Raw genomic sequence first — 24,089 nt, forward strand, 5'->3', positions numbered from 1 at the left:
GGAAGTAGAAACAAGCGAGCGGTTAGGGACTAGCGGAGTGAGAGGTGAGAGGCGAGTATGATGTTGTGCATGAATATAATTTCGAAATGTCGTCTCTCACCTGAGAGCTAGACTGGTATCATTTACCTACCCAAACGCCATGCGATAGAAATATGCCAGAGACCTCGAATCCATCACGAGCCGATATACCAAAGCTCAACGCCCATGACCTCAAACTTCTTCCCGTCGTCGCTCAGCGGCTCGTTGCCAAATGTTGGACACGTATCCGATACACCGTTCTCGAGATTGTCGTCCAGCCAAAGACCGTAGTGGCCATCACTGTAATATGGTCAGCTTCGCCTCGTGTCGCCGAGAATTGCAGGACTTACCCTCCACCAATGCTCAAATAGCTGTGCTCGCAGAAAATCATGTAGTCGTTCACCCCGCTGTAAGGAAACGCCTTAAACCGTATCCTCTCAGGTGTACTTGTGCCGCTCCTGCTCGTCGACCCTGAGTCTGGCAGCGATAGCGCATCCTTTCTTGACGCTCTCGTGGGACTCGAAATCGTCGTCATGCGGGTCGCGTGCGTCGTGTCTGCAGAAGGCGGCGGTGGCAGATTCATCGCCAGATCCGGCAGCGAAGAGAGAATATGCGCGCGCCACAGAAAGCATTCGCCATTGCCGTAGAAGCTCGATGAAGGGTGCGGAGGGTCGGAAAGGTATGCGCCGAACACGCCTCCGCTTCCGTCTTTGACAACGAGCACGTAGCCGCCTCGTCTTCCTCGATAGTCTTCGCTTATCTTGTATAGGGTTCCTAGGCTCACGCCATTCTGCTCCAGACTGTATGCCAGTTTCCACTCGTCCACCAGCTGTAGCCGTGGTGGTACGAGCAACCGTATCTCTTCCGCCAGCGCCTTGCTTAGGAGCCTGCCCTTCTCCCGTGTCCCAGGCCTATAGCCCTTCAACGTCAGAGGTGTGAGCGGTGGTGGTTGGAAGGGACTCGCGTATCGATGAGGCGGTCGGAATACGTCGTTCATGTCGGAGGCCGAAGTGGAAGAGGCGGAAACCAGGCTAGCGAAAGAATGAGATAGCGATGAAGCAGTGTCGAAGAGCTGCGATTGTATGCTGTTTGAGCTAGTCTCTGTCCTTGGATTCCCGTTTGCTTCTTGTTTGGGAGCGCCCTCGGTGTTGAGACGTCGCAGTACTCCAGAAACGGCATATGATATTGGGTATGTGAAGTATGAGGATGAGCGCGCGGCTGGAGGTTGTAAAGATGGCGGAGAGGATGGCTGAGAAGACCGGGGAGAGTCTGTGTTACGCGACATCGCTCGATGTATGTAACGAAGTCTGTGTGCCTAGATTAATTGTGGAGCGTCGCGCATAGGCGTGATGGCTTAGGATCGCTGCAAGTTAGAAGTCAGAGGTGGGTGGAGAGCTGTGACGTTGCATGCTTAGTGAGCGGACAGCTGTTACGAGCCTCAAAGCAAGGCATCGATGCCAAGCCATGCGGTAAGGGAGCCTTTTCGCGCTTACGAGTTCAAGCTGCTCCCTATTATAGCATGACATTTCTTCAAATGGGAGTGAAAATGAGATGAATCCTTGCACCAAATATTGCTTTTCTTCTCGTACCTCGATCGCTGCCTTACCCGCTGCGGCGCACTAGCGGTCCCCGGAAAGCTTATATGCCGCTAGCCGATAAGATAGTCACGAGCGTTTACGCCTGAGGCATCATCAAAGGATGAAATGTGTAATGGGTGCATATTCGAATTTAATTGTTGTGTAGAGCTCAGTCGGCGGCGGTCTCGCCAACCGGAAGCCCTTTTGTAGTCTCGATGATCTCTGTCTCAGGCACGTTTGTGGTACCCTCTGCCTCCTCGACTGCCTCTTTTGCAGCATCCTCCATTTCCTGCTCATCCTGTTCGTCGCCATTCTGAGTCCCGGTGTTTGATTCAGCCTCTTCCCGTTCTCCGTCTTCTCTCAGCTTGAAGCCCTTCCTCTTCGGCATGACTTCCATGAAGGCCTTGCCCCAGTCATCGTACTCCATCCACTTGAGCAAGATTTCAAGTACATGGTTCGTGACCAGTACCTTCCTATCCCTCATCTCTAGGTACTCTCCGATGGGCAGTTTCGCGGTCTTAATGTTTCGGTTGACGGCTCTCTTATGACAAATGCCCTTGTGCCGGTTCTTGTCAACTAGACCTCCGATAATGTATGTGCTGTTGGGTTTGAGATGTGTGAGGACGTTGTCGGACTCGGCAGACAGGTAGACTATCTCGCCTTCTTCGTCTGCGTCACCTGCTTGCGGCTCCTTGCCTTCCGCGGAGCCTTCGCTTGGTCGTCTCAATGCTCCAATATCTTCATCATCGTTCGGGGCGACCATCCATTCCTTTGCCTTTTCAGCGACAGCAACGAAGTCTTCTTCGAAGAATCGGAAGCCCTTCCAGTTCGTGTACTGCTTCGCCAAAATGCCATCGAAGCGCTCTTTCATTTTGCCACCAAAGCTGCTGAGTGCAAGATGCGTCTTGTACTTGGCTTTTCGATTGTCGCTGTAGCATCGAGTGATTTGCAGTCCCAAGCTCTTGAGTTCGGCGTCGTACATTAGGTCCTCAAAATCGCAGTCGAAGATGATGGTGATAGGCACCTGTGCACCGAAGCCTGAGAAGTGCCTCGGTAACCGTGAAGGAGGCATTGGCAGTACGTTGCCGTTCTCGTCGGTATTCTGCTCCTTCCAAGTTTCACGTTTGCGTTCCTTGCGTTCTTTGGCTTTTTCTTTTCGCTTGACTTTGCGATCTTCACGACCTGCTTCCCATTGCTCCAGCCGCCTCTTCTTTTTCAACTGGTTTTTCGAAATCTTGGGTTCTTCCGCATTTGCTACGGGGGTTTCTCCAGTCGCTGCCACTGTGTCGCTGGATTCCGTAGTTACGGGATTTGATTCGTCGACGGTGGCAGTTGTTGTAGGAACCTCATCGTTGAGAATGATGTCCGCATTCTCCTCATGCTCCAACTTGCGCATCTTCGCAGGCCTCTCTTCTGACTCCATTTTTGCCAAAAGTTATTAATTTTGTCGAGGTTCTGATGATGTTCAAGAAACCGCCCACTCACATTCGACAAATTATGCGATCACTAGCGCGCCAAGCCTGTACCCTTGTCATCGCATCGCAGCTCCCAACTCGCAGCCTCACCTCACGTCTCCGCATCGCCGGCGCACTCCCTCACCCATTGAGCCACGAATAACAACTGCCCACCATGCCGCAGGATATGCCGCCGATCGGCGGCTACGGCGCCGTTCAATACAAGCGCAACTTGCCCGTTCGCGGCTTCCGACCCGCCGTATACATCATTGGAATGGGAGGGTTGATGACATATGGTTTCTGGAGAGTGGGACAGGGCATCAGAGAGCACAAGTATGTGTTTATGGCTTCGGAGGCCTAGCTTGAAGCTGTAACGGAATTAGGCGGCGTGGAGAACTTAACTGACATGTTGCAGCGAACTCGCACGCGAGAAGATGTGGGCGCGGATATACCTCATCCCAGCGCTCCAGGCCGAGGAGGACCGCGACCAGGTCCGAAGATACCTGGCGGATAAGGCGAGGGAGAAGGAATTGCTCGGTTCAGAGACCAGGATCTACAACAGCGACAGGTGCGTTACCAGAACGTTGAGGCAGGACACAATTAATAACCATCCGCAGGTTCGTCCGGCCAACCTTTGCTGTCACACCGGAGAACGAGACGAAATAAGAACCGAAAACTGGTCATCAGCGCGTCTTTGTGATTGGAGTGTATATACACGATGGCAGGAAGAGGTGATATCACGGTTGATAGCGAATCAGAGAACAGTGAACATCACACACCAATTCCTACATCCACGAGCGTTGCGCAGACCATTGTGTGGACAAAAAAAGGCGCAATCTGCTTGCATGCCATGACTACTGGCGCCCGCGCACTGGCGCGCCACAGAGGTCATATTTGAGACATCAGCAAGAAGCTTATGAAAAAGTAAAAAAAAAGCCGAACCGGTAAACCTAGCAACCCCAGATTCGAACCCGCGGAGTGATGACTTGCTCTGATGTGGAGGTTATCCGGACCTAACCCACACCACCGAAGGCGTTTCTGTAAAATATCCAACAATGACTTGTCCTATATACGCCTTGATTAACCGTGGACTACTAGCAGAATTCAAGGTACTGTGTATGCATTTACAGTAGTCGGTGCTGCTCGTGCGGAGGCAAACGCAGCACTGATCCCGCTGTGCGGACATTCACTTGCGCTGGCCAAATGAGATTTCACGCGCACGTGCAAATCTGCTTTGTCACTACCTACACAGGTATCTAAGTACGCCACACCGGTGCGCAACCACACGCTGGACCGTCACCACACGCAACAGCATCAATACCAGCTCACCTGCTATGCGACGCCAACGCCGAGCATATTCAATATGTGACCTAGCTCTACTTCATGTACAAGATCGTTGATTTGTCCCCAGGGAAAGTTCGCTGTACGACTAACCGGTGAAATGTTATCAGAAACACGAGGAAACAGGCAAATCATGTTTCATTCATTGTCTCTGCGTAGCTCCCCGCCTATTCCTCATAAGTCGGCATGCTCTCATCCAGCCATGCTCTTCTCATTGTATCTTTTCTATAACCTCAACTCTACTATAATCACACTACCAGCATCAACGCCTTGATCATCGAGCATGACCAACGATTCCGACTGGGCCCTTCTCCCCTACCTTACTCCCTTCAACCGCCCCACCAACCGAATCCTCCTTCTCCTAGGACCCAATGAAACACCATATCCTTTCCTTCTAGTCGATGTCCCTGAGTTCTCTGAAGTCCTTGTTGCGTACGCCGAGCTCCCACCACGCGAGCGCGTCCTCCGCCTGCCTACTATCTCAACTGACATGATGGACGCGTATATCGAACTTCATTGCGGCTACGAAGATATCACCGATGTTACATGGGAAGGCGAGATCAAGCTCGCCATCACGGGCGAAGTGCTCAAGGACAGGATCACGAAGGGTGTAGCAATGGGTACGTTGCGGATGATGGTCGACGGTGTCCAACGAGGGGTGCGCGAGGCATTTACTCGAGCTGATTATAGCATTGCGAAAAGATATCGACATGAGACTGGCGGCGGTAGGCGGCTGCTGGAAATCTTGAAGGGGGTGGAGAAGAAGCAATCAGGTCCCCGAGATGAAACTGTTCAGGCATCTGTGCCCATTTGGGTCGTGACCAAAGATTCGGACGATATCAAGAACGAGACCGCGCCCGAAGGCACTGACAAAGAGACACCTCTGCTCGAGGTGGAGGCAGAGGAACCTTTCCATCAAGTATGCGAACAGCGCTCTGCGAAACATGCGCCTGTGGACGACAAAACAGGACGAGAACTACAAGTGGTATCCGATACGTCAACCTGTTGATGTTCCAGACATACAAACGTTGCTGAGTGGGGCTGTGAAGAACTTTGCTTGGCCCATTTGAGCAGAGCTGGAGCGGTGAGGTGGGAGTGATTGGGACCTAGCTATTGAGCATATTGATAGGATGTGCTGGGCATGTAGTCATGGGCTTGAGTGTTCCGGCATAGCTCGCATTACACAAATCTTGCTCATAGATATGCGTGCGACTCAGATTTGGATCACTCTCGACCGGAAAACTGGCAACGCAAGATGTACCTACAGTAGAATCAAGTATGTTAGAATGAATGTTGAGGAGCACATTAGTACTCTAAGGATATACTGAGATTGCATAATACTTAGGATGGTAGTTTACCGGCCCCTAACTACACTTTCATGCACCAGGACCTTTTATTGAGAGAGCATGAAGCGAAAAACCAAGATAGATGAAACTCATTGTACTACACTACTCACAAAATTGAGGAAGAGACGTTGACATGTTTCAGCTCGAGTCACATAGATCTCGTGCCCACCGCCATCAACAAGCGCCAACTTGCAACTCTCAATGCCTTCCACCAAAGCTTTCTGATCATCAACCCTGACGGCAACACTCTCGGTCGGGGTCAGAACCAACATCGGCACATGTATCTCCCGCAAAAACGGCCGCGCATCAAGCGTACTAAGAAACTCAGCGTACTGTGCTAATCCTTCGCCTTTACTGATGGCGATCTGATCTAGGTACCACGGAAGATACTCAGGATCAGATATTGGTATGGTTCCCGGGATGCGAGACAGTGCTTCGGCCCAACCTCGTGATCCTAGCTCTCTGCAAGCAGCTGGCCAGTCTTTCTGCCCAAATGCGAAGAGTTCCAAAGCAGGCGGTGGTAGATATGTTGGCGTCGAGCATACTGTCAGACTCAACAGTCTGTCCGGATGCTTTGCAGCGAGGATTTCACCCAGCATGCCACCCGTCGATTCACCAAGGAAATGCACCTTCTCAATTTCAAGCTGATCCAGTGTATCGACTACTTCTCCGATAATAGTATTAAGATCGTACAGATATTTCTGCTTCTCTTCTGGAGATGGAAAGCTCGAGTAGCCATGGCCGCGTAGATCGCGTCGGATCACACGGAATTTGCTGGACAAGACCGGGACCCAATGGTACCAGAAATTCGCATGTCGGCCGAACCCGTGTTGGATCAAGATTGTTTCTCGAGGTTTCCAAGGATCTGTGAAGTCGTCGCAAATATAATGTGTTCGTTGACCATTCGGGTGGACAACGTAGGTTCGACCTTCAGCATCTCGTTCCAGCGGCATCTTTTTGTTATGTAATGTCCAGCAGCTCGCGCATAGAAGGCATGATCAACTTTGTCACGCTAAGTTTGTTACGTTCGTTCCTTCTTTGGGATCATCACACTTCCAGACACGGTGCTAGCGCATTGTGGGGCACATTCACTGTTTGCGGGGAAGCTGTGGGGAACTTCAACACCCCAAATCCTGGACCCTGAGATGCTAGTCCGAGGTTTGTGCGTGAGATGTCGGACGGCCAGTGAAATAATTTCAGTAACTAAGAAATGGGTTGACTATCAGTTCCCCCAATTTGCAGTCTATTCTCTACTCATTGTCTAAAGGCATCTGTCGCACCATAGTAGATGGCTTGAACGTGTTTCCCAACCATCAAAAGCTCCTCGATTGAACCTCGTTCCACCATGGCAGCTTTCGACATGATTCAGAATGTATCATTATCGCCTGTCTTGTTGAAATTATCGCTTCTTTTCATCTCGCCTGTATTGCTTCTACTTACTGCATATTTCTTCATTGTACCGAATGTCATCAAGGTAAGCTTACCGCCACGAAATATGTTGCTATTAGCATCTTCCTAGGAGAGCGCATTCGTTGCTGACCATTTCAAAGGATCCTCGTCGGCGTAAACTTCCACCAGGCCCCAAAGGTCTTCCTTTCGTTGGAAACATGCTCGATCTAGCAGATACCGAACTCGTGCGTGACAAGGCTATCGCATGGCGCAAACAGTACGGCGAGATATTCTATACGAAAATCGGCGGCACGGACTACGTTTGGCTCTCTTCACCCAAAGTAGTGAAGGACCTTATGGACAAGAAGAGTGGCATATACTCCTCCAGGGCACCGGCACCTTTGGCTCAAGACGTAGCTTCCGCAGGAAGACGACAGCTGTTCATGCCTTATGGAGCACGATGGAGAAGCATTCGAAAACATAGCCACGACTTGCTCAACCTTCGTTCAAGTGTGAAGTACCAGCCAGTTCAAGATTTCGAGAGCAAATACCTCCTCCAAGAGCTTATGGAAAGTCCGGACGATTTCATCTTGATCAATCGACGATACTCTGCTAGCGTCATCATGCTAGTCACATATGGCTACCGGATACCGAGCTGGAACGACCCTCTTATCCAGCGCATCTACGCTATGCTAGATCGATTTACAAAGATGACGGCTCCTGGTGCGCATGCAATTGACTCTTTTCCAAGCTTAGCCAGCTTGCCGCAATGGATGTTGGGCAACTGGAGATCGCATGGACAGAGGGTGTTCGAGCAAGACAGTCAGTTGAACTTGGACTTATGGAATCGACTAAAGCGCGAAACGGACGCTGGAACAGCGAAAGACTGCTTCACAAAGACTTTCTACCTCAAAGACCCAGCGAAGAGTGGAATCGATGATCTTTCGGCAGCGTATACCTGCGGCGGCCTGATTGAGGCCGGATCTGAAACGACTGGTACCACTTTGAACAACTTCGTACTGTGTATGCTACTAAACCCAGAAGTGCAGAAGAAGGCACAAGAAGAGCTGGACCGAGTGGTAGGACCAGATCGATTGCCAACCTGGGAAGATGAAGAGAGCTTACCATATGTACGAGGCGTGATCAAAGAAGTCTTGCGATGGAGACCAGTCAACAAATTTGGAATGCCGCACGCTACGAGCGAGGATGATTGGTATGAGGGCTACTTCATTCCTAAGGGAAGTGTTGCAGTATTAAACTGGTGGTAAGTCTTTCCAACAGTGGGATTGAAACACGATATCTGATCGTATGCTAGGGCAATCCACCGTGATCCAGAACTGTGGCCTAACCCGGATGCATTTGATCCCTCGCGCTATCTCAACCATTCCGCCTCAGCAGCAGACTACATCAACGCTTCCGACCCGAAGACACGAGACCATTTTGCTTACGGTGCAGGTCGACGAGTATGCCCTGGTGTGCATGTTGCAGAGCGATCACTTTACATCAACATCGCACGGGTATTGTGGGGATTCAACTTGCGCAAGAAAATCGGAAAAGACGGTCAAGTAATCGAAGTCACCGAGAAGATGGCGCCTGGGTTCTTCAGCGTTCCGGAAAATTACGAATGCGACATTCGACCGAGGTCTGCAAAGCACGCAGAGATCATGAAGAAGCAGTGGGCGGAAGCAGAAAAGGAGGGGCTGAACTTTTGAGTTAGGATATATATGATACACGTGTCGCGAAATATTACCAGCGAGGATCTTGGGGGCCAGAAGAACATGGGGGCCGTTGCACTGCAATTCGTAGCGCGCAAGAGGGGTGGGTTGCTGCATGGCCACAATGTGGATCAGACGGTTGCAAGCAAGCGTACTGTCCTCGCTCACACTTGAAAAACATGGATGGCGTGGACTGAGATCAAGCAATGTCAGTGTTGTTGCAACTAGACTTGATGAATTACTGAATTTTATCGTGTTAGAGTCCCTAGTAGCCCTCCCTTTTCAGCGGCTGCTTGCCTACTTCATAACCTTCATTCCAAATCTTGTCACTTTCGAGTCCGATCCACTTCTGGCTCTCGTTCGGGTAGTCGACTTGTTCGCGGAAGTAGATGTTCTCTTGCGAAAGCTCGACTGCTTGGCCAGTAAGTTTGTCGTCAGCCAAGAAAGCATCGATAGCTTTGTTCACCGTCGAGAGAGGCGTGATGTGCTCCTTAGGCCAACGCTTGAGCACCTCTGGCGGACATAGGTTTGTCGGAATGAAAGCTGGGCAGATTGCATTGACTGTGATGCCCTCTTTGACGAAGACAGGGCCGGATGCACGGGCGAGGCCGATAACACCGTATTTGGAAGCGGTGTACTGCGGACATTGCGTCATGGAACTGTACGCGATCAGCATCGGTGTACTGTCACAACTCTTGCGGCTTTTTAAAACTTACTAGAGACCAGCTGCGCTGCTCGTAGCAACGAACTTGCCCTTGCCTCCACCGGCTTCTTTGCTACGTCGTACATAGTACTTGAACAACCACAATCCCTGGATAACGCCCTCCAAGTTGACTTGCATTGTCTTCGTATTCAGTGGCTTCAAGAGTCCCTCCGCATCCAGCTCTTCTTTATCCTCAGCTTCATACAAGATCTGTCGATCATCGATTCCAGCGTTCGCATGGCAGAAATCGAGCCTGTTACCGCCCCATTCGTACGCTTGCTTGAACAAGCGAGCTTGAGACTGGTATGATGAGACATCGACTTGTAGGAACTTCGCATCTGGTCCTAGAGCCGACGCGACCTTTTCGCCCGTTGCCGGATTCATGTCTGCAACAACGACTTTGTAGCCTTTGCTGTACATGTGCTTCGCGACAGCCTCGCCGATGCCGGATCCGGCGCCCGTGACGATTGCTACAGGTTTCGACATATTGGTGGTAGTTTAGGAGTACCGTTAAGTGACTAGAAAATTTCTGTGTTGATTTCACTCCACGAAGCCTCGATAGTATGGTAGAGGTGGTGTACGTGACACAAAGCAGTCTCTATAGGATCCATCCTTCCGAAATCGCATCGGCAAACTCATCATTGCAGCGAGTTTGGTGTTGTGGGGAAGGTATTCTCCCCACATTGAGGCCGGGAAAGTTGGCCCGTAGACGGATACGGGAGTTGAAGCTTCCCCGCACTAAGCCATTTTGGGCGTGTGGGGTGAATGAACGCAATGACATCTGAAGTCTTACAACAAAGTAGGCCAAGTAGTGTAATCGCTGTGCAAGACACAAATAGCCTGGGATACCCATGATTCAATGGCTTTGGCCAGATTGGGTAGCGACAATGTAGTATCGTGATGATGACGTCGGGCTTTTCAGAGCTACCTATGACACAATAGTTGTCCCGTATAGCTTTACAGGATGGTTAAACAGTAACATGTTTCTGAAAACACCTTGAATTGATACAGACTTAGCTGTCGCTGCGCCGTTACAGGCCACTGCAGTGTGCGAGAACAGGCACAAATTACTACGTCACCTAGTGGCTGTACCTCGGATGAAGCAATGCACTTCCATTATCACATCTACCAGATTACAGCCATCACCATCCGTGAAATACCTCCTGCCAGACTATCGAGATGCCGCCAATCGATCGAAAAAAGATACGCGATGCAAAAGTAGACGAAGCACACAAGACATTATTTGAAGAAGGGATCGCGATCCGCCGCTCCGTCGCAGGCGACTCCTACGTTGACGCTTCTCTCGCGCGGCACTCTACACCTTTCTCCAAACCGCTCCAGGAACTTGTCACGGAAGTCGGCTGGGGCTGGATATGGAGTCGACCCGGCCTGACCCGGCAGCAGCGGAGCTTACTCAATCTGGGTATGCTGTGCGCATTGAACAGGAGCACGGAATTGGGCGTGCATGTAAGAGGAGCGTTGAGAAACGGAGTGACGGAGGAAGAGATTAGAGAGGCGCTGTTGCAGGTTGGAATTTATGTTGGTCTGCCAGCTTGTAAGCCATTTCTTGTGGGACAGGAGGGAAAGAGTACTAATTCTCGCAGCTATGGAAGGCTTCCGAGTAGCCGGGAAAGCACTTGAAGAGTGGAAAAAAGAAGGAAAAGTCAAAGCTAAGCTGTAAAAAGCTATCACTTCCCAGCGATGAACATATGCCACGCTCCAATCAAGTCATCTAAATCAACCTTTCCCTCCTCACTCAGCTTCCACAAAACATCTCTCTTTCCACTTCCCCAACCATTGTTTCCAACAATTCCGATCTTGCCCGGCCCATATTTCCTCACCATTCCCATCTTCTCTTCAAATTCCGACCACGGCTCAGCGCCATTTGCAAACCTGACGAAGTCCTGCGCAAGAGTCGTTGCTACTTCCAGAGCTTCAGGCGACAATTCATGGTTGAAATGCTGAAACAAGAACGCCGCGTCAAGCATATGCGTACTATGCCCTCTGAATGTTCCATCCCACGGATTCGGCTCATTAAACTGGTAGTAATAACTCTTTCCCGGAAACGACCTTGCGTACGCCAGCGCTGGGGCGACGTATGCAATGTCAGTTGCGAGCTCCATGATACGTTTCAAAGCGTCGGTGTCTTCTGTCGAAGCAGTGATGTTATAGGCTTCGAGTACTGATTGGGTCGCAGACGTAGCAAGATTTTCATGCAGGGAGGTTGTCAGTGCGGTTGCGATGCCATCTTTGCGTTGTGATAGACCCATGAAGAAGAACACTATGCCGTCATGCTGGCAGTCGCCGATCATCAGAGATTCGCACCATTGCATGCCGGGTAGGTTTGCATGATCGTGAGATGCAAGCTTTGCGAAGGTTGTGGCATCTGATAGGATGTCTCCGTCCAAGACAGGAAGTAAAGGTACACTCAAAGGTGTATTGGCGACGAGATCTTCTGGCGATGCAGTTCGGAGCCTTTCAATGCGCTCTGAAGTCGATGCGTTCTCAAGCCCGAATGTTTGGACGATGGAGGCATATGATGTCTCTGCGACAGGTAATGGGAGGGGTCGGAGCATGAGTGGCGTGCCGGACATCGATATACAACGTTTGAACAGCGGCTCCTTGGAATGGAGTTGGTACAGCACGGAGGCTACAATACTGTCAGCACTCGACATTGGGACGAACCGGCGACCATGTATCTCACATGCACCCGCACTTTCTCCAAAGACCGTTACGTTTTCTTCATCACCACCGAATGCCGCGATGTGTCTTTTGATCCATTGCAGTGCACATTTCTGATCACGTAGACTGTTGTTTCCCATGTATCCAGCATCATGAAGTTCTTGGGATGCCAGGTTTCCAAGGATACCCAGACGATAGCTGAATCATCCACTTCAGTCAAACTCCTCATGATGGGCAATTTGATAACTTACTTGATGTTCACCGCAATCGCCGGCATATCCATCTCTCCACTCATTTTAACCAACAGCGACGGGTCATATTGCGGCCAATAGTTCGCGCCCATAATCAGTCCGCCACCATGTATAAATACCATGACCGGAATCTTTCTATCACCGAGTTCCATTTTCGGGACTGTGATGTTCAAGTTCAGGCACTCCGTACCCGACATATTTGGCGTCTCTTCTTGTGCGTTGGTGTTGCATTGTATGAGGTGTTCTTGTTCGAAACTACAGCCGTCTATTGCTGGTGCGCGAGGCCTGATCCAGAGATATCAGTCTAGTATTAGTCAATCAAATTGGTGGGGTCTGCTACCCAAAGTGTGTTGCATCAACGACAACATCTCCATAGTCCGTCACCAGCTCTGGCGGAGACAATTGGTCCTTGACGCTGGCATATTTAATACCAAGATACTGCGTTATGCCATCGCTCTGCTTTCCCTGGAAAGTGCCAAAAGGCGATTGAAGAATTGCGGTCATGGTGAAGGACTGTACTGATTGCTACACTTGAGTTGCGAGAACTCAAGCGTTATATAGCCTTAAGGTGTTGGACCACGTACCAACTTTCTGCAACAGCTCATCTGAACCAGGTTAGCAGATATATGATTGTAGGTTCACAAAGCGGGTACCTGGTCATCTAGCGAAGCGCGATGCCCTTCGAGGGAAGGCTGTGCACGTGATATCGGCCGAAATACAAGCCCGGAGTACGCAGTCGATCTTCCGCTGTCAACGAAGCACGTGAAGTTTGATAGTGCTAGTCTTCACGCTGTTGCCTGAAGAATCAATCTATACTTCATTCTTTGGGCCGTCGCATGATGTATCGACACAAAAGGCGTCTGTGGGCAAAATCTTGCACTGATGCGCAACTTCAATTGGATATCTTGTTCGCTACATAGCCGCCAAATCAGGACTTCACTTCAATATCTTTGATCAGATCTCCACCAAGCCTCTTGATCTCGTTCATCACAGCAGCCTTGTTCACCCTGATATCAACATCCTTGCTCTTCTCCTCTCCACTGCTCCTCTTCCTGATGGGTTCACTGTTCCAACCAGCCTTGATCTTCCAGCTACGCTGCCCAGTGACAACCGGATTCCACAATCCTACAATCTTGTCGAGTGTTTCAGGATCCCAGAACCAGAGTACCGCATCACCATAGACATCTAAAAGTTCTTTCGCGAAGAGCTGTGGCAATGGAGTTGTTGCTGGATCCTTTCGAGCAGATTGCTGGATCTCAACGTTCTTGAATTGCACCTCGGACTTGCGCTTTTTCAATGGTTTGAGTATGTGCTTTGGATTGATGTTGATGACGATGTCGTACTCGGAGAAGTTGGCGTTGAAAAGGGATTCCGGTGTCAATGCAGTCTGGGCTTTCGCGTCGTTGCCATTGATGTGCTTCAACAAACGGTCATCATCAGCACGCGCAGCATGTGTTGCAGCTTTTGCGAGCGCGGTGAGGCGTGCCGCGACGACCTTTTCTGGCTTCGATTTGTCTGTCCATGTTGTGCCCTCCTCATCCAGGTTGGTGGCTGCGAACAAGACCACGCGGTTCATCGCTGGGTCAATGCGGCGCCAGGCTTCGAAGCGTGTCTGTAAGCGCTCGAGATCTTCAGCCTTCATTCCTTTCGATGTAGTGTCAGCCACTTCCATGGGGTTGTTGGAGAACGTAGTCGAAAAGTCTACTATAAGAGGCACATGGCGCCAATCCCAGCGACTGATCCATGATAGAGTCCTGATGAAGCCAGTGGTGGCAGTAGATGGTACAGGCCAAGGTTGTGGTTGTAAGAAAGTTCGGATAACGAGTAGCTCAACAAGCTCGGGTGCGAAATGTGGTGCAAGAAGATGCGACGCAAACCATCGCTTCATCAATCTGATTGACGGTGAAAGTGCAAGGAAGCGTGTTGAGAGAGTCTGCAGTACTTGCGAATGTAAAGGCGACTGAACGAACTCGCGTTTATACAGAGCCAACGAAGCAGCAGCTGACTCCCGCGAAGCTGCATCTAATGTGCTGTCCTTCAGTTGTCTCTCGAACAGTGTCACCTCGCGATCGTGGTAAATTCGAATCCGGAATGTAAAGCCTCCGGGAGCCGTAACATCTAGGAACGCTTGGTTTTGGGCAGGCTGCGACTGATTCTCCAGGCCAACACGTGCGGCGTACTCAGACTTGGCTTTTACCAGTAGCTCCGCGATCCTAAGAAGGAAAGCGATCTTGGTTCGCTGGATTGCGCAGAGATCATCTGGCCAGCGACCTGAGCCCTCGAATTGCAATACAACAGCGGCAGGCGAGTGTCCAGGAAGTGGAGGCTCTACAGATGTGTACCTCAATTGTGGATCAGCAGCCCTGAGATGTCGGAGCTGAAGTGGGAGGTCCTCGAGATCGCGAATGTCTTTCTCCATGGCGGAAAATGCGTTCATGATTGGCAGGAATGGCGTCACTCCCGACTGTCCTTGAATGCGGCCTGCTGTAACAAGCTGTGCAAATGCGTCGCCAGAAAACTTGGCCTGCTCTACCACCTTTCCACCAAGATGCTTGCCGAGAACGTAGAGTATGATTTGTTCAACGACAGACACAGAAGCATCCTTCGATGACCAGACCACACTTTCGAGGATGCTGCCGTCCTTGAAACGTCTTAATTCAGACTTCTCGCCCCAAAACTTGCGGAAAGCAGCAGCTTCCTGCTTGTTCTCGGCAGACGGGCCATGGTCTACAGTACGACTGGCATTTGCAGGATCGGTCGCCAAGCTCACAAGCAGACAGCCACGTAGATCACCCTTCGGACGTTGCGAGGCAGGAGACCAGGTTTCTTCCTCGGGCAGGGTGAACGATAGTGCAGTAATACGATCAGTCAGTGCGCGTGTTAACGCATTACTCATCTTACTGCAGGTAAGGATGAGCTTGTCATGCTGGCTCTCACTCTCTGCATCGATTTCGAAGGCCGAAAGCGGGATTTCCAGGGTCGCGTCGTATTTGAATTTGGGAAGCTCGGTCTTTAGAATGAACGTTGAATCGAATTGGTCGAAAACGGAGTCACTCAACATGTCCACGGTAGATTTGGCTTCAATTTGCAATCGCCTGTAAGACCACGGAGTCATCTTGAACAATATGTTCTGTCCTCGAGCTCCGTCAAAGAAGACAGGCGTGCTCTGATTCTTGGGGATGGTGACGCCTGGGGCCTGTATCATGAACGGCTTCTTGGAAAGGTCGTGGCGTGCGAGGAATTGAAGGGTCGCCTTGAACAGCTGATAGCTGCTGTAGCCTGTAGAAAGCGCTTGTCCCCCTATACCTATGTCTGGCTGGAGTAGCAGTGCCACAAGTGTAGCCCATTCGAAGTTGCCAAATCCGCCTTTGCGCGATCGGCTTCCAAGTCCACGTTGCTTCAGCCAAACACGACCAAGTACACATGCATCTCTGAATGCGTCAGCTTTCGAAGCTGTGGCGTGTAATAGCTTGAGATACGCAGTGACATTCGCATCTGACTGCACTGTGCTGTTGTAGAATGGCGTAGGTGAGAGTGCCCTGTTCACCGCATCGTCCTCGGCCTCCTTCGGTCGCACACCGTTCGAGCCTGGCTGCAGCTTGTTCTTGGGAAAGGTGTCTTCTGGCACGGCGACCAGGATGTTGATCGCACACTTTGCGCTCGAAAAGTCGTCGCCGTCGCCGTTACCGCTTGGGCGGACCACCAAGATCGGCTGGAGCTGGTTCCCGTTGAGATAGTCGTACGAAAGCTTGAACGTGTGTTCCTTCGATGCCTTGATCCCTGATGTAAGACACGCCAGGTAGAATGCGCGCTTGTAGAAGTATCGGTGGTTCAGGTAGTCCTTGTCTGTGAAAATGCTTTTTGGCATAGTCACAACCAAGTCAATGGAGAACTCGTCATTGTTGCGAGTCGCAATCTTGAGCGGGTAACTGCCGGTCGCATTGATGCTAGCGGGCCGTTCGTATTGTAGCTTGTATTTGGCGTCTTTCGGTGGGCCTGGGACGGGGAAAGGTACCGCTACTCCGGACGACTTGAGGCTTTTCTCGGCTTCGGAGACCTAGGGCGGGTCAGAAGACGTCACGTCTATCCAATACTGGATATACATACTGCAAGAGGCTCTCGACTGGGAATCTGCTCGATTAGGGCCTTCAGTGTCCGCATCGCATTCTCTGCAGCGGCTTCTTTCTTCCCATGTTTCAGCTTTACTTGCTCCAAGAGCTCATCAACTTGTAGTTTGAACAAATTCGACTTGAAAGCCTCGGACGTATACACGCCGTCTTCGAGGCTGGCGGCAGGGCGCTTCGGCGGCTTCGTTTGAGTAGACGCTTTCACAGCTGGCGCTGGCTTGCTCCCCTCTTCTTCCGCCACTTCATCATCATCGTCCTCTTCCTCGCTGGCATTGTCTAGCTCCTCCAAGTCTTCAAAGTCTTGTGCGCCGTTCATCGAAACATCGCTTCCATCGTCGCCATTTTCTCCCGCGCCAGCACTTGTGTCGGATGCTGCGTCGCTAACACCATCGAACCCCGCAAAGCTCCCTTCACTCTCCTCTTCTAGGTCGCTATGGTCTAGCTTTCTTCGTTTTACGGCGGGCGGCGCCATTGTGTATTTGAGTGCTGATCGGACGCGACCAACTTTTCGTCGCGAACTTTTTTTGGCATGACTAAGTGGGGCCTCGCACAATCGATAACACTAGCGTTCATTTACCCCGGATTTAGCAAGGAGCTCACATGCGCGCAGCACCCCTCTCTCGTCACCATTATGTGCCCTAACGCGTCTTGCCACGCTACACTCACGCTCTAGGTCCTGTGTACGTAGGAGCTCCTTGCCATAGCAACGCAGTTTGTAGCCTCCAGCACGAATACATCCTCTTTTCTTTACAGACATCAAGCCCCTCGTCGTCCTGTGCATTCGATTTCACCGTGCCTGTCCTAACAAAGCCTTTCCGCCTTACGCGCGGTCTATCTGTTCACATCGAGTCTGCGCGCCTATACCAATCGTCCAGAACGTTCAGCATGGCATGGCGAAGCTCTGGCGACACCAATGAAGAGCTCATCGATAATCTCAAGAAGAACGGTCTCATAGAAACTGAGCGCGTCAAAGAAGCTATGATGAAGGTACTCCCATCTCACACCACACGACTTGTTCCACACCCAACTTCAACATCTAACATTCAACCAGGTCGACCGCGCCCATTTCGCGCCCTCTTCTCCGTACCGGGACTACCCCCAACCCATCGGTCACGCCGCCACCATCTCCGCGCCACACATGCACGCCAACGCATGCGAATCGCTTCTCACACATCTGCCTCCTGGCGCCAAAGTTCTCGATATCGGCTCTGGCTCAGGCTACCTGACCGCCGTTCTCGCCAACCTCGTGGGGCCCAAAGGGACCGTGATTGGAATCGACCACATACAACCACTAGTAGACATGAGCATTGCGAATCTGTCTAAAAGTGAAGTAGGCAAGAAGATGCTGGAGACGGGACAAGTCAAGTTCGTGCTTGGGGACGGGAGGAAAGGATGGAAGGAAGGCGCGCCGTATGATGCGATTCACGTGGGTGCTGCGGCGGCGGAACACCATGCTGAGTTAACAGAGCAGTTGAAAAGCCCAGGGAGGTTGTTTGTGCCGGTTGCAGACGGTGGCTCACAGCATATTTATATCGTTGATAAGAAAGAGGATGGTAGTGTGGAGAAGAAGAAGCTGTATGGGGTGCAGTATGTGCCATTGACTGATGCGCCGAAATGAAGAGATGTTCGTGTCAGTTTCAAGAAGATTCCGAGGAGTGTTGGCCTTGAATACACTAGATCAGAGCACCCAAGGACTCCCCTCCGATCACACGATACCTACGAGACGCGTCTCCAAATATAGTAAGGATGTCTAGGAGGGATCATTACAATATACATGGCTTAGATAAAATCCACTCGTATCTTGTCATTTGAAGGCGCATAAAGGGCGCAGCCTTCGTACTTTCGCAAAGTGATTCTTAGAGTCATGGAGTTAGTGACGATGATTCACCGACAGCGACTTCCCCACTGACTCCGCGTGCCAAGACTGCTTCACCTTAGTTCCGACCTCACGTCACCAACAACTTCAAAATACCACGGAACAGCACAAATCACACGGCAAATTTCCAGCCCGCATAACCACTGTCATGTCGCTTCTCTCAAATTGAACGCCAACGTGGCAATTCACGCAGTCCTACCACGAGTTGCTTCCCGCTTTCGCTAGACGAAGTCACATTGTTTGCCTCTATATCAGTCATGATGCTTCCACGGCTATCGCAATTATTTCAGACGCATTTCTCACATACAAATTCTCGCTCTTTAGCACGATTACGTGTTCCCTGAGATAATTCACACGAGCAAGCAGTACCACGAACAAGTCGAAACTGCATCTTACACCTTCGCATTCCCCAATCTCAGTGAAGGAAAGACATGGCCTCCATATTTACCTTTGATCCCGACCCGCCTCGTGTATCGTCACCGTGGACGGCGGTCCCGAGCGGCGATCCCTCGGAGTCGCCGACCACCCGGCAGCAAGCCAAGCCACCTCCAACGAAGCTCGCGACCACCGTAATCGAGGCGACCAGTATCGGTTCACTTGCGCCCGAGGAGTACACAACTATCACCAGGCTAGAGGCAGAGCCACAGGAGGGACCCACCGAATACAAACTGCATCTCCTCCTGCGTCGACGGAGATCATTCACACGCGCGAGCACGGCGCGCAGAGTCTCTGGGTCTATGCGCCGCAGTGACATACCCACTCCAGCATCTGTCAGTCGCAGCGTATCTGAGTCAGGGGTTCTTTCCAATACGCCTCCACCACTAGCGTCCATCCAGTCCAAACAGCACCGTCTCGAACAGCTGACGACACAACTCTTGTGGCGTCTGCAGCAGTCATGTTCCTATCATATATCCTCCACTACTGCGGCCGTGCTTCCCCATCTACCGGATGATGTGCGAATGTCTTCCTCGGAGCCGCCGCAGCGACTGCTCCCTGGCTTAGAGGAGAGCAAGGGTGCACTTTACGAGATCGGAGTCGCCGACGATGGCACCATTGTCGGCCTGGCAGAGGATGAGATGGAAGAAAGCCTGAACAACCTGCGAGCTATGGCCGCGAGCTTGGGCTGCGGAGTAGAGGTGCTGCGGATGGTACCGGTTGGCGAGTGCGAATGGATGGAGTGCAGTGGCGCATCCCAGCAGAAGCTGCAAACATCGAGACTTGTAGCTCGCTGAGGCCCTCGTGAGGCCGCTCCAACACCTCGTGGAACATACGAATAACTCGCGCCAAAATACGAGCGCAAAGACTACCTCCAATGAAGACCAAGATTTGAAGACACCTGGCACTGAAGATATACGCATTGTGGAGCAGCTGCGTGTGTCGGTGACCGGGGCAACAATGTCTGGCAAGTCCAGTCTACTAGGTACACTATCCACTGCTACGCTCGACAATGGGCGTGGCAAAAGTCGTCTCAGTCTGCTGAAGCACAGACATGAGATCGCGTCCGGTATGACGAGCTCTGTCACTCAAGAGCTGATAGGTTACCGAGATACCGTCGATCAGGATGGAACCATCGCAAGTCACGTAATAGGCTATGGTTCCGGAGACGTCTCATCCTGGATCGATATTCACGCAGCAGTAGAGAATGGTGGCAATGGAAGGTTGGTCATTATGTCGGACTCTGCGGGTCATCCTAGATTCCGAAGAACCACAGTTCGCGGGATTGTTGGCTGGCAACCGCATTGGACCTTGTTATGTATACCCGCGGACGACACAGATGACTCAACAGGAAAAATCGGTGCTTCTCCAACGCCGCAAGAACTACTTGGACCTGCCGCTGCGGATCTTGACCTCTCACAGGCACATCTTCAGCTATGCTTGAACCTAGAGCTGCCATTGGTAATCGTGATCACCAAATATGATCTTGCCACCAAAGCTGGACTCCGCCAGACATTGTCCAAATTGCTATCTGTACTGAAAGAAGCTGGTCGCAAGCCGTGCATCATATCGGACCCGACTGCAGTAGCTCAAGACGAAGATTTGCACTCTATTTCGGCAAAGGAGATGCAGGAAGCTGACAAGTTAGTGGGAACTCTAGCGGCATCTCCGTTGGCGACCGTACCAATCTTTCTGACCAGCGCGATCAAAGGGACGGGTATGAACAAATTACACGCGTTTCTACGTCAGCTTCCCATCCCAATTCACGAAGAGCCTCGCATCGAGCCAGCACTCAAGCGATTGTTTTATATCGAGGACGTCTACAGCGTGCAGACTCGTACATCGTCTGATAGGTCTGCTGTCATTGGAGGCTATCTCCGCTACGGTACCATGAATGTTGGCGACGAGTTATTGCTCGGACCATACCCCGTAGACATAAGCTCTGATGATAGTGACAGTGGCAGTGGTCAGCCATCACTGCGAGCGTCTGTACTGCCACAGTCGCGATCTTTCCCTGGGGCTATGAACAAGACCCATACCAGGAGTGCATCTCTTCACGATCATCGTACGGAGTGGCGACGTGTTCGTATCATATCGCTGCGGAATCTACGTCTACCTGTACGGACGCTTTACGCAGACCAGGTAGGTACGATGGGCATCATGCCGGTCGACACACCGATCCTGAGTCCAGCCATCAACAGAATCCGGAAAGGAATGGTCCTGGCAGACCGGCAGCCATACGCTTCCAAAGTCATCAATGTGCGGTTTGAAGGCTCACAGACGCGTGCGGCTCAAGGCCTCAGTCTTGGAAGTGCAGTTGTCGTGTATATCGCCAGTGTCAGAGCATCCTCCAAGGTCATATCTGTGGCCACGGAGCCGGCTTTGAGTACTGCGCCTGTCGAAGCAGACGACGATGAGTTTGGATTTGGCTTTGACGACGAAACAGACGGTTCAGACCTTGATACGTCAGCTGCCACGATAGTAACGTTTCAATTCATTGCTTCTAAAGAGTTTGTCGAATATGGCGCCAAAGTTCTAGTTATGCCAGGCGGAGGTCCAGGCCTGTCAGGAAGTAACGAGAGGGGTGCGAAAGGCCTGGCAGGTCTTGAAGGATTCGTTGGACGTGTTGTTGAGGGGTAATTGAGAAGGTGATAATGTTGCTCAATGCGGAGTCATGTTCGTCATGGGCTCCTCGTCTCAAGAAGCCTTCATACCCTTGCATTGGCATACTATTCTGCAGCTATGATATTTTTGAGCATCATCTTCACGTGCTTGATCAGTCTAATCAGTGTGAGTAATTGGCGTAGCTAAAGGACAGAAAGTATCAGCAGCTTATTGATGAGCAATCTGTTGACAAGAGCCTGCTGTCATTTACAGAGGCATACTTCAGTCTCGGACTATGATCAGTCACAGATTGCATGACTGCATGATACCCCATCAAATGACAACACTTTGCATACGTTGTATGCAGTCAGCATGAATTACTCTCGAAGAATATCCGCGAAGACCATATGAAGCCGCTTGGACATCGCGAGCTTACTACACCCAACTGAGCCCGAAACTGAGGTTGCCGATGCTGAGAGTGTTGGCTCCCCGACGCTTGAGGCTGATCGGTGTTGACATGCATCGAGGCGTGGTCCGCGACTATATCGTATTGCAAAACCATAGGCTTACAAGAGCTCGCAACATCCTACATACGCCCGACTGCGCCTCAATCCACACGTCATACCGATGATTGTTAGAGTTTCGGCAGGCGTCACATTAGCCGCCTGTGGTGGTGGCACCACATATATCCTGCAGGAGTTGGGATGACGTCTGACACGCGAGCGCTTCGACCCAAGGCACTGGAGTTGCGAGACCTTGCACATCAGCCTTGCCTATGCGCAAGTTATGTCAGAAAGTCTGCTTCTGACGGCCTTACAGGCGTCCAGCTGACAATAGCCACGTTGCGAGCTCGTGGGGAGACATGGTTTGGCTGACTTGTTTCGGGTTTCACTGCAGCGCATGGTTCCTTCCGCAGACAGACTCAAGCGAGCAGCGTTCCATTTCAGCCACGCGAAGGCTTGGAGTCGCCGCTAGAGAGCAATGGTGAAATGCTCCGTGGTTATTTTTGACCCTTCTTGGTATCCTCCGCTGCACGAATGAGGATTTGGTCTTGCTCTTGGGACGCGGCACGGTGATGTGTGCTTGAAGGCCTGATGTCGTGTGATTCATGAAGGTCAACAAGGAAAGGTACTTGGGATGAGCGGCTCGGAAATTCGCACTATGCCTAAATGACGCTCGAACAATTAGAGAGGATAGGCGTCTCGCTGCTCAGAAAACCAGTCGGAAGATATAATCGTCCGCAGGGCCGTATATCAGGCCTCCAAACAACATACGACCTAAGCCTATCGAAGCGAGGAAGTCGACCAAAATTGGCTAGTCCAGATCAGTGCACGTTGCCGTTGAAGCGAAAGTACGAGAGGGCGTTAGTCGCGGGGAGATCCATCACGGCCTTCGCAGTCCAAACTGTGCAAGGAAATTAAACGAACGTGAGGGTCCAGTCGAAGTTTGTTGGTGCAAAACAGATGATGCCTAGCCTCGTCATTCGGGAGCCTTGGTCTCGGCAGTGTGCCGCCGAAGCTTCGGTAACGCAGAATGCAGCCTTGTTCCTGCGCGCGCAATACCTGCTCGTCCCAAGTACATAGCACCGGAATTGTGCCTGGAATCCTTCTGTTGGTAGAGGCCCATACTGCAGTCGCTCCTTAGACATGTCTCGCCCCCGATGTGCCCTCGATGATCGAGAATCAACGTTCATTCCTTCCCGTCGTGCCGTCGGAGCATCCTTGTGACAGACACGGCAGGCCCCGGTCCACATGTCAGCGATATGGCGTCTGTCAGCGCTTTGGGGTGGGGCGCAGGCGAACATGCACCCGTGGATGAGACCCCTGAGTAGTCAGTGTGGCCCGATATTCCGCTGCGGGACGGTACTTTGGCGAAAGCACGCAAACAGTTGTGGACATCGAGAGCGTAGTATGTGGAATAGCGTCCGAAATTAAAATGGGTCGGGCGATAATTTCTTGTATGTGCTCATTATGTGCGGAGTTGGGCGAGTGCGAAATTTTGCGTGAGGCAGCTGCATCTTCGGAATTTCACCGCTGTGCCGCATTGATGGCGCCTGAAAGCTCTCAAAGCGAAATGGCGGAGGACGATCCGCGGCCAATGGGCAGAAATTAACATCGCCCCACTCTTGAGGTTCCTGTTCAGTACCTTCGGAAAAACAACGCATCTTGTGCAAGTTCGACAAAGGCCTTGGCGCGTAGTGTACGCCTGAAGGTAACCGCAAGGAGACCGAATGGCTTGCCGCAACTGGTAAGCCCTAATTGCTTCAGAAGAACAATCATGACGGTATCCCCACCCCGATGGCGAACTTACCACGTGTAGAAAGTCATCTCTGAATCCACAAGCTTCACCATGTCAAAAAGGCGGATGAATCGACCCGGGCCTTGTAAATGCCAGACACTATTTTTCCGCTGCTCGGCGAAGAACCAGGGATTGCTAGCACACACCCGACAATGTGGTTCACATGGTGTCCCGACCCTGACTCGTCCAGTGGTGTCAGTGCGTGGATACCTACAGTGGGTAAAGTCTGCGCAGATTTGTGGGTTCGGCTGTTGTGTCATTCTTTGCGAACAT

General features: G+C 51.4%; 14 protein-coding genes across 14 annotated transcripts; 7 read left to right on the plus strand and 7 right to left on the minus strand.

Moving 5' to 3' along the window:
• Nucleotides 1-59: 59 nt before the first annotated feature.
• SNOG_15739 (hypothetical protein) lies at nt 60-1,303 on the minus strand (the record flags this gene model as incomplete). The annotated part of the gene is made up of 2 exons (XM_001805825.1): nt 60-318; nt 369-1,303. 2 exons carry the CDS (start codon nt 1,301-1,303, stop codon nt 174-176), a joined length of 1,080 nt encoding a protein of 359 aa, XP_001805877.1. The 3' UTR covers nt 60-173.
• A 461-nt stretch (nt 1,304-1,764) lies between these two features.
• Nucleotides 1,765-3,018, minus strand: SNOG_15740 (hypothetical protein; the record flags this gene model as incomplete). The annotated part of the gene is made up of 1 exon (XM_001805826.1): nt 1,765-3,018. The coding sequence occupies one exon, from the start codon at nt 3,016-3,018 to the stop codon at nt 1,765-1,767; it is 1,254 nt and encodes a 417-aa protein (XP_001805878.1).
• Nucleotides 3,019-3,175: 157 nt separating this feature from the next.
• SNOG_15741 (hypothetical protein) lies at nt 3,176-3,966 on the plus strand. Its single transcript, XM_001805827.1, has 3 exons — nt 3,176-3,382; nt 3,465-3,617; nt 3,667-3,966. Exons 1-3 carry the CDS (start codon nt 3,225-3,227, stop codon nt 3,713-3,715), a joined length of 360 nt encoding a protein of 119 aa, XP_001805879.1. The 5' UTR covers nt 3,176-3,224; the 3' UTR covers nt 3,716-3,966.
• SNOG_15742 (hypothetical protein) lies at nt 3,768-4,256 on the plus strand (the record flags this gene model as incomplete). The annotated part of the gene is made up of 2 exons (XM_001805828.1): nt 3,768-3,936; nt 4,159-4,256. The coding sequence occupies 2 exons, from the start codon at nt 3,768-3,770 to the stop codon at nt 4,254-4,256; spliced, it is 267 nt and encodes an 88-aa protein (XP_001805880.1).
• A 417-nt stretch (nt 4,257-4,673) lies between these two features.
• Nucleotides 4,674-5,460, plus strand: SNOG_15743 (hypothetical protein; the record flags this gene model as incomplete). Its single annotated transcript, XM_001805829.1, has 2 exons — nt 4,674-5,309; nt 5,359-5,460. The coding sequence occupies 2 exons, from the start codon at nt 4,674-4,676 to the stop codon at nt 5,458-5,460; spliced, it is 738 nt and encodes a 245-aa protein (XP_001805881.1).
• A 365-nt stretch (nt 5,461-5,825) lies between these two features.
• Nucleotides 5,826-6,689, minus strand: SNOG_15744 (hypothetical protein; the record flags this gene model as incomplete). Its single annotated transcript, XM_001805830.1, has 1 exon — nt 5,826-6,689. The coding sequence occupies one exon, from the start codon at nt 6,687-6,689 to the stop codon at nt 5,826-5,828; it is 864 nt and encodes a 287-aa protein (XP_001805882.1).
• A 654-nt stretch (nt 6,690-7,343) lies between these two features.
• On the plus strand, nt 7,344-8,837 carry SNOG_15745 (hypothetical protein; the record flags this gene model as incomplete). Its single annotated transcript, XM_001805831.1, has 2 exons — nt 7,344-8,389; nt 8,441-8,837. The coding sequence occupies 2 exons, from the start codon at nt 7,344-7,346 to the stop codon at nt 8,835-8,837; spliced, it is 1,443 nt and encodes a 480-aa protein (XP_001805883.1).
• Nucleotides 8,838-9,105: 268 nt separating this feature from the next.
• Nucleotides 9,106-10,100, minus strand: SNOG_15746 (hypothetical protein; the record flags this gene model as incomplete). The annotated part of the gene is made up of 2 exons (XM_001805832.1): nt 9,557-10,100; nt 9,106-9,499 (listed from the first exon to the last, which is right to left on the minus strand). The coding sequence occupies exons 1-2, from the start codon at nt 10,027-10,029 to the stop codon at nt 9,106-9,108; spliced, it is 867 nt and encodes a 288-aa protein (XP_001805884.1). The 5' UTR covers nt 10,030-10,100.
• Nucleotides 10,101-10,722: 622 nt separating this feature from the next.
• On the plus strand, nt 10,723-11,281 carry SNOG_15747 (hypothetical protein; the record flags this gene model as incomplete). The annotated part of the gene is made up of 2 exons (XM_001805833.1): nt 10,723-11,098; nt 11,148-11,281. The coding sequence occupies 2 exons, from the start codon at nt 10,723-10,725 to the stop codon at nt 11,222-11,224; spliced, it is 453 nt and encodes a 150-aa protein (XP_001805885.1). The 3' UTR covers nt 11,225-11,281.
• SNOG_15748 (hypothetical protein) lies at nt 11,232-12,218 on the minus strand (the record flags this gene model as incomplete). The annotated part of the gene is made up of 1 exon (XM_001805834.1): nt 11,232-12,218. One exon carries the CDS (start codon nt 12,216-12,218, stop codon nt 11,232-11,234), a length of 987 nt encoding a protein of 328 aa, XP_001805886.1.
• A 523-nt stretch (nt 12,219-12,741) lies between these two features.
• Nucleotides 12,742-12,980, minus strand: SNOG_15749 (hypothetical protein; the record flags this gene model as incomplete). Its single annotated transcript, XM_001805835.1, has 2 exons — nt 12,742-12,780; nt 12,861-12,980. The coding sequence occupies 2 exons, from the start codon at nt 12,978-12,980 to the stop codon at nt 12,742-12,744; spliced, it is 159 nt and encodes a 52-aa protein (XP_001805887.1).
• A 424-nt stretch (nt 12,981-13,404) lies between these two features.
• Nucleotides 13,405-17,075, minus strand: SNOG_15750 (hypothetical protein; the record flags this gene model as incomplete). The annotated part of the gene is made up of 2 exons (XM_001805836.1): nt 13,405-16,533; nt 16,584-17,075. The coding sequence occupies 2 exons, from the start codon at nt 17,073-17,075 to the stop codon at nt 13,405-13,407; spliced, it is 3,621 nt and encodes a 1,206-aa protein (XP_001805888.1).
• Nucleotides 17,076-17,488: 413 nt separating this feature from the next.
• SNOG_15751 (hypothetical protein) lies at nt 17,489-18,221 on the plus strand (the record flags this gene model as incomplete). The annotated part of the gene is made up of 2 exons (XM_001805837.1): nt 17,489-17,590; nt 17,655-18,221. The coding sequence occupies 2 exons, from the start codon at nt 17,489-17,491 to the stop codon at nt 18,219-18,221; spliced, it is 669 nt and encodes a 222-aa protein (XP_001805889.1).
• Nucleotides 18,222-19,438: 1,217 nt separating this feature from the next.
• On the plus strand, nt 19,439-21,554 carry SNOG_15753 (hypothetical protein; the record flags this gene model as incomplete). Its single annotated transcript, XM_001805838.1, has 3 exons — nt 19,439-19,699; nt 19,782-20,979; nt 21,052-21,554. 3 exons carry the CDS (start codon nt 19,439-19,441, stop codon nt 21,552-21,554), a joined length of 1,962 nt encoding a protein of 653 aa, XP_001805890.1.
• Between the last annotated feature and the right edge of the window lie 2,535 nt (nt 21,555-24,089).

Source organism: Parastagonospora nodorum (genome assembly GCF_000146915.1).
Source record: "Parastagonospora nodorum SN15 chromosome Unknown scaffold_40, whole genome shotgun sequence".
Taxonomy (NCBI): domain Eukaryota; kingdom Fungi; phylum Ascomycota; class Dothideomycetes; order Pleosporales; family Phaeosphaeriaceae; genus Parastagonospora; species Parastagonospora nodorum.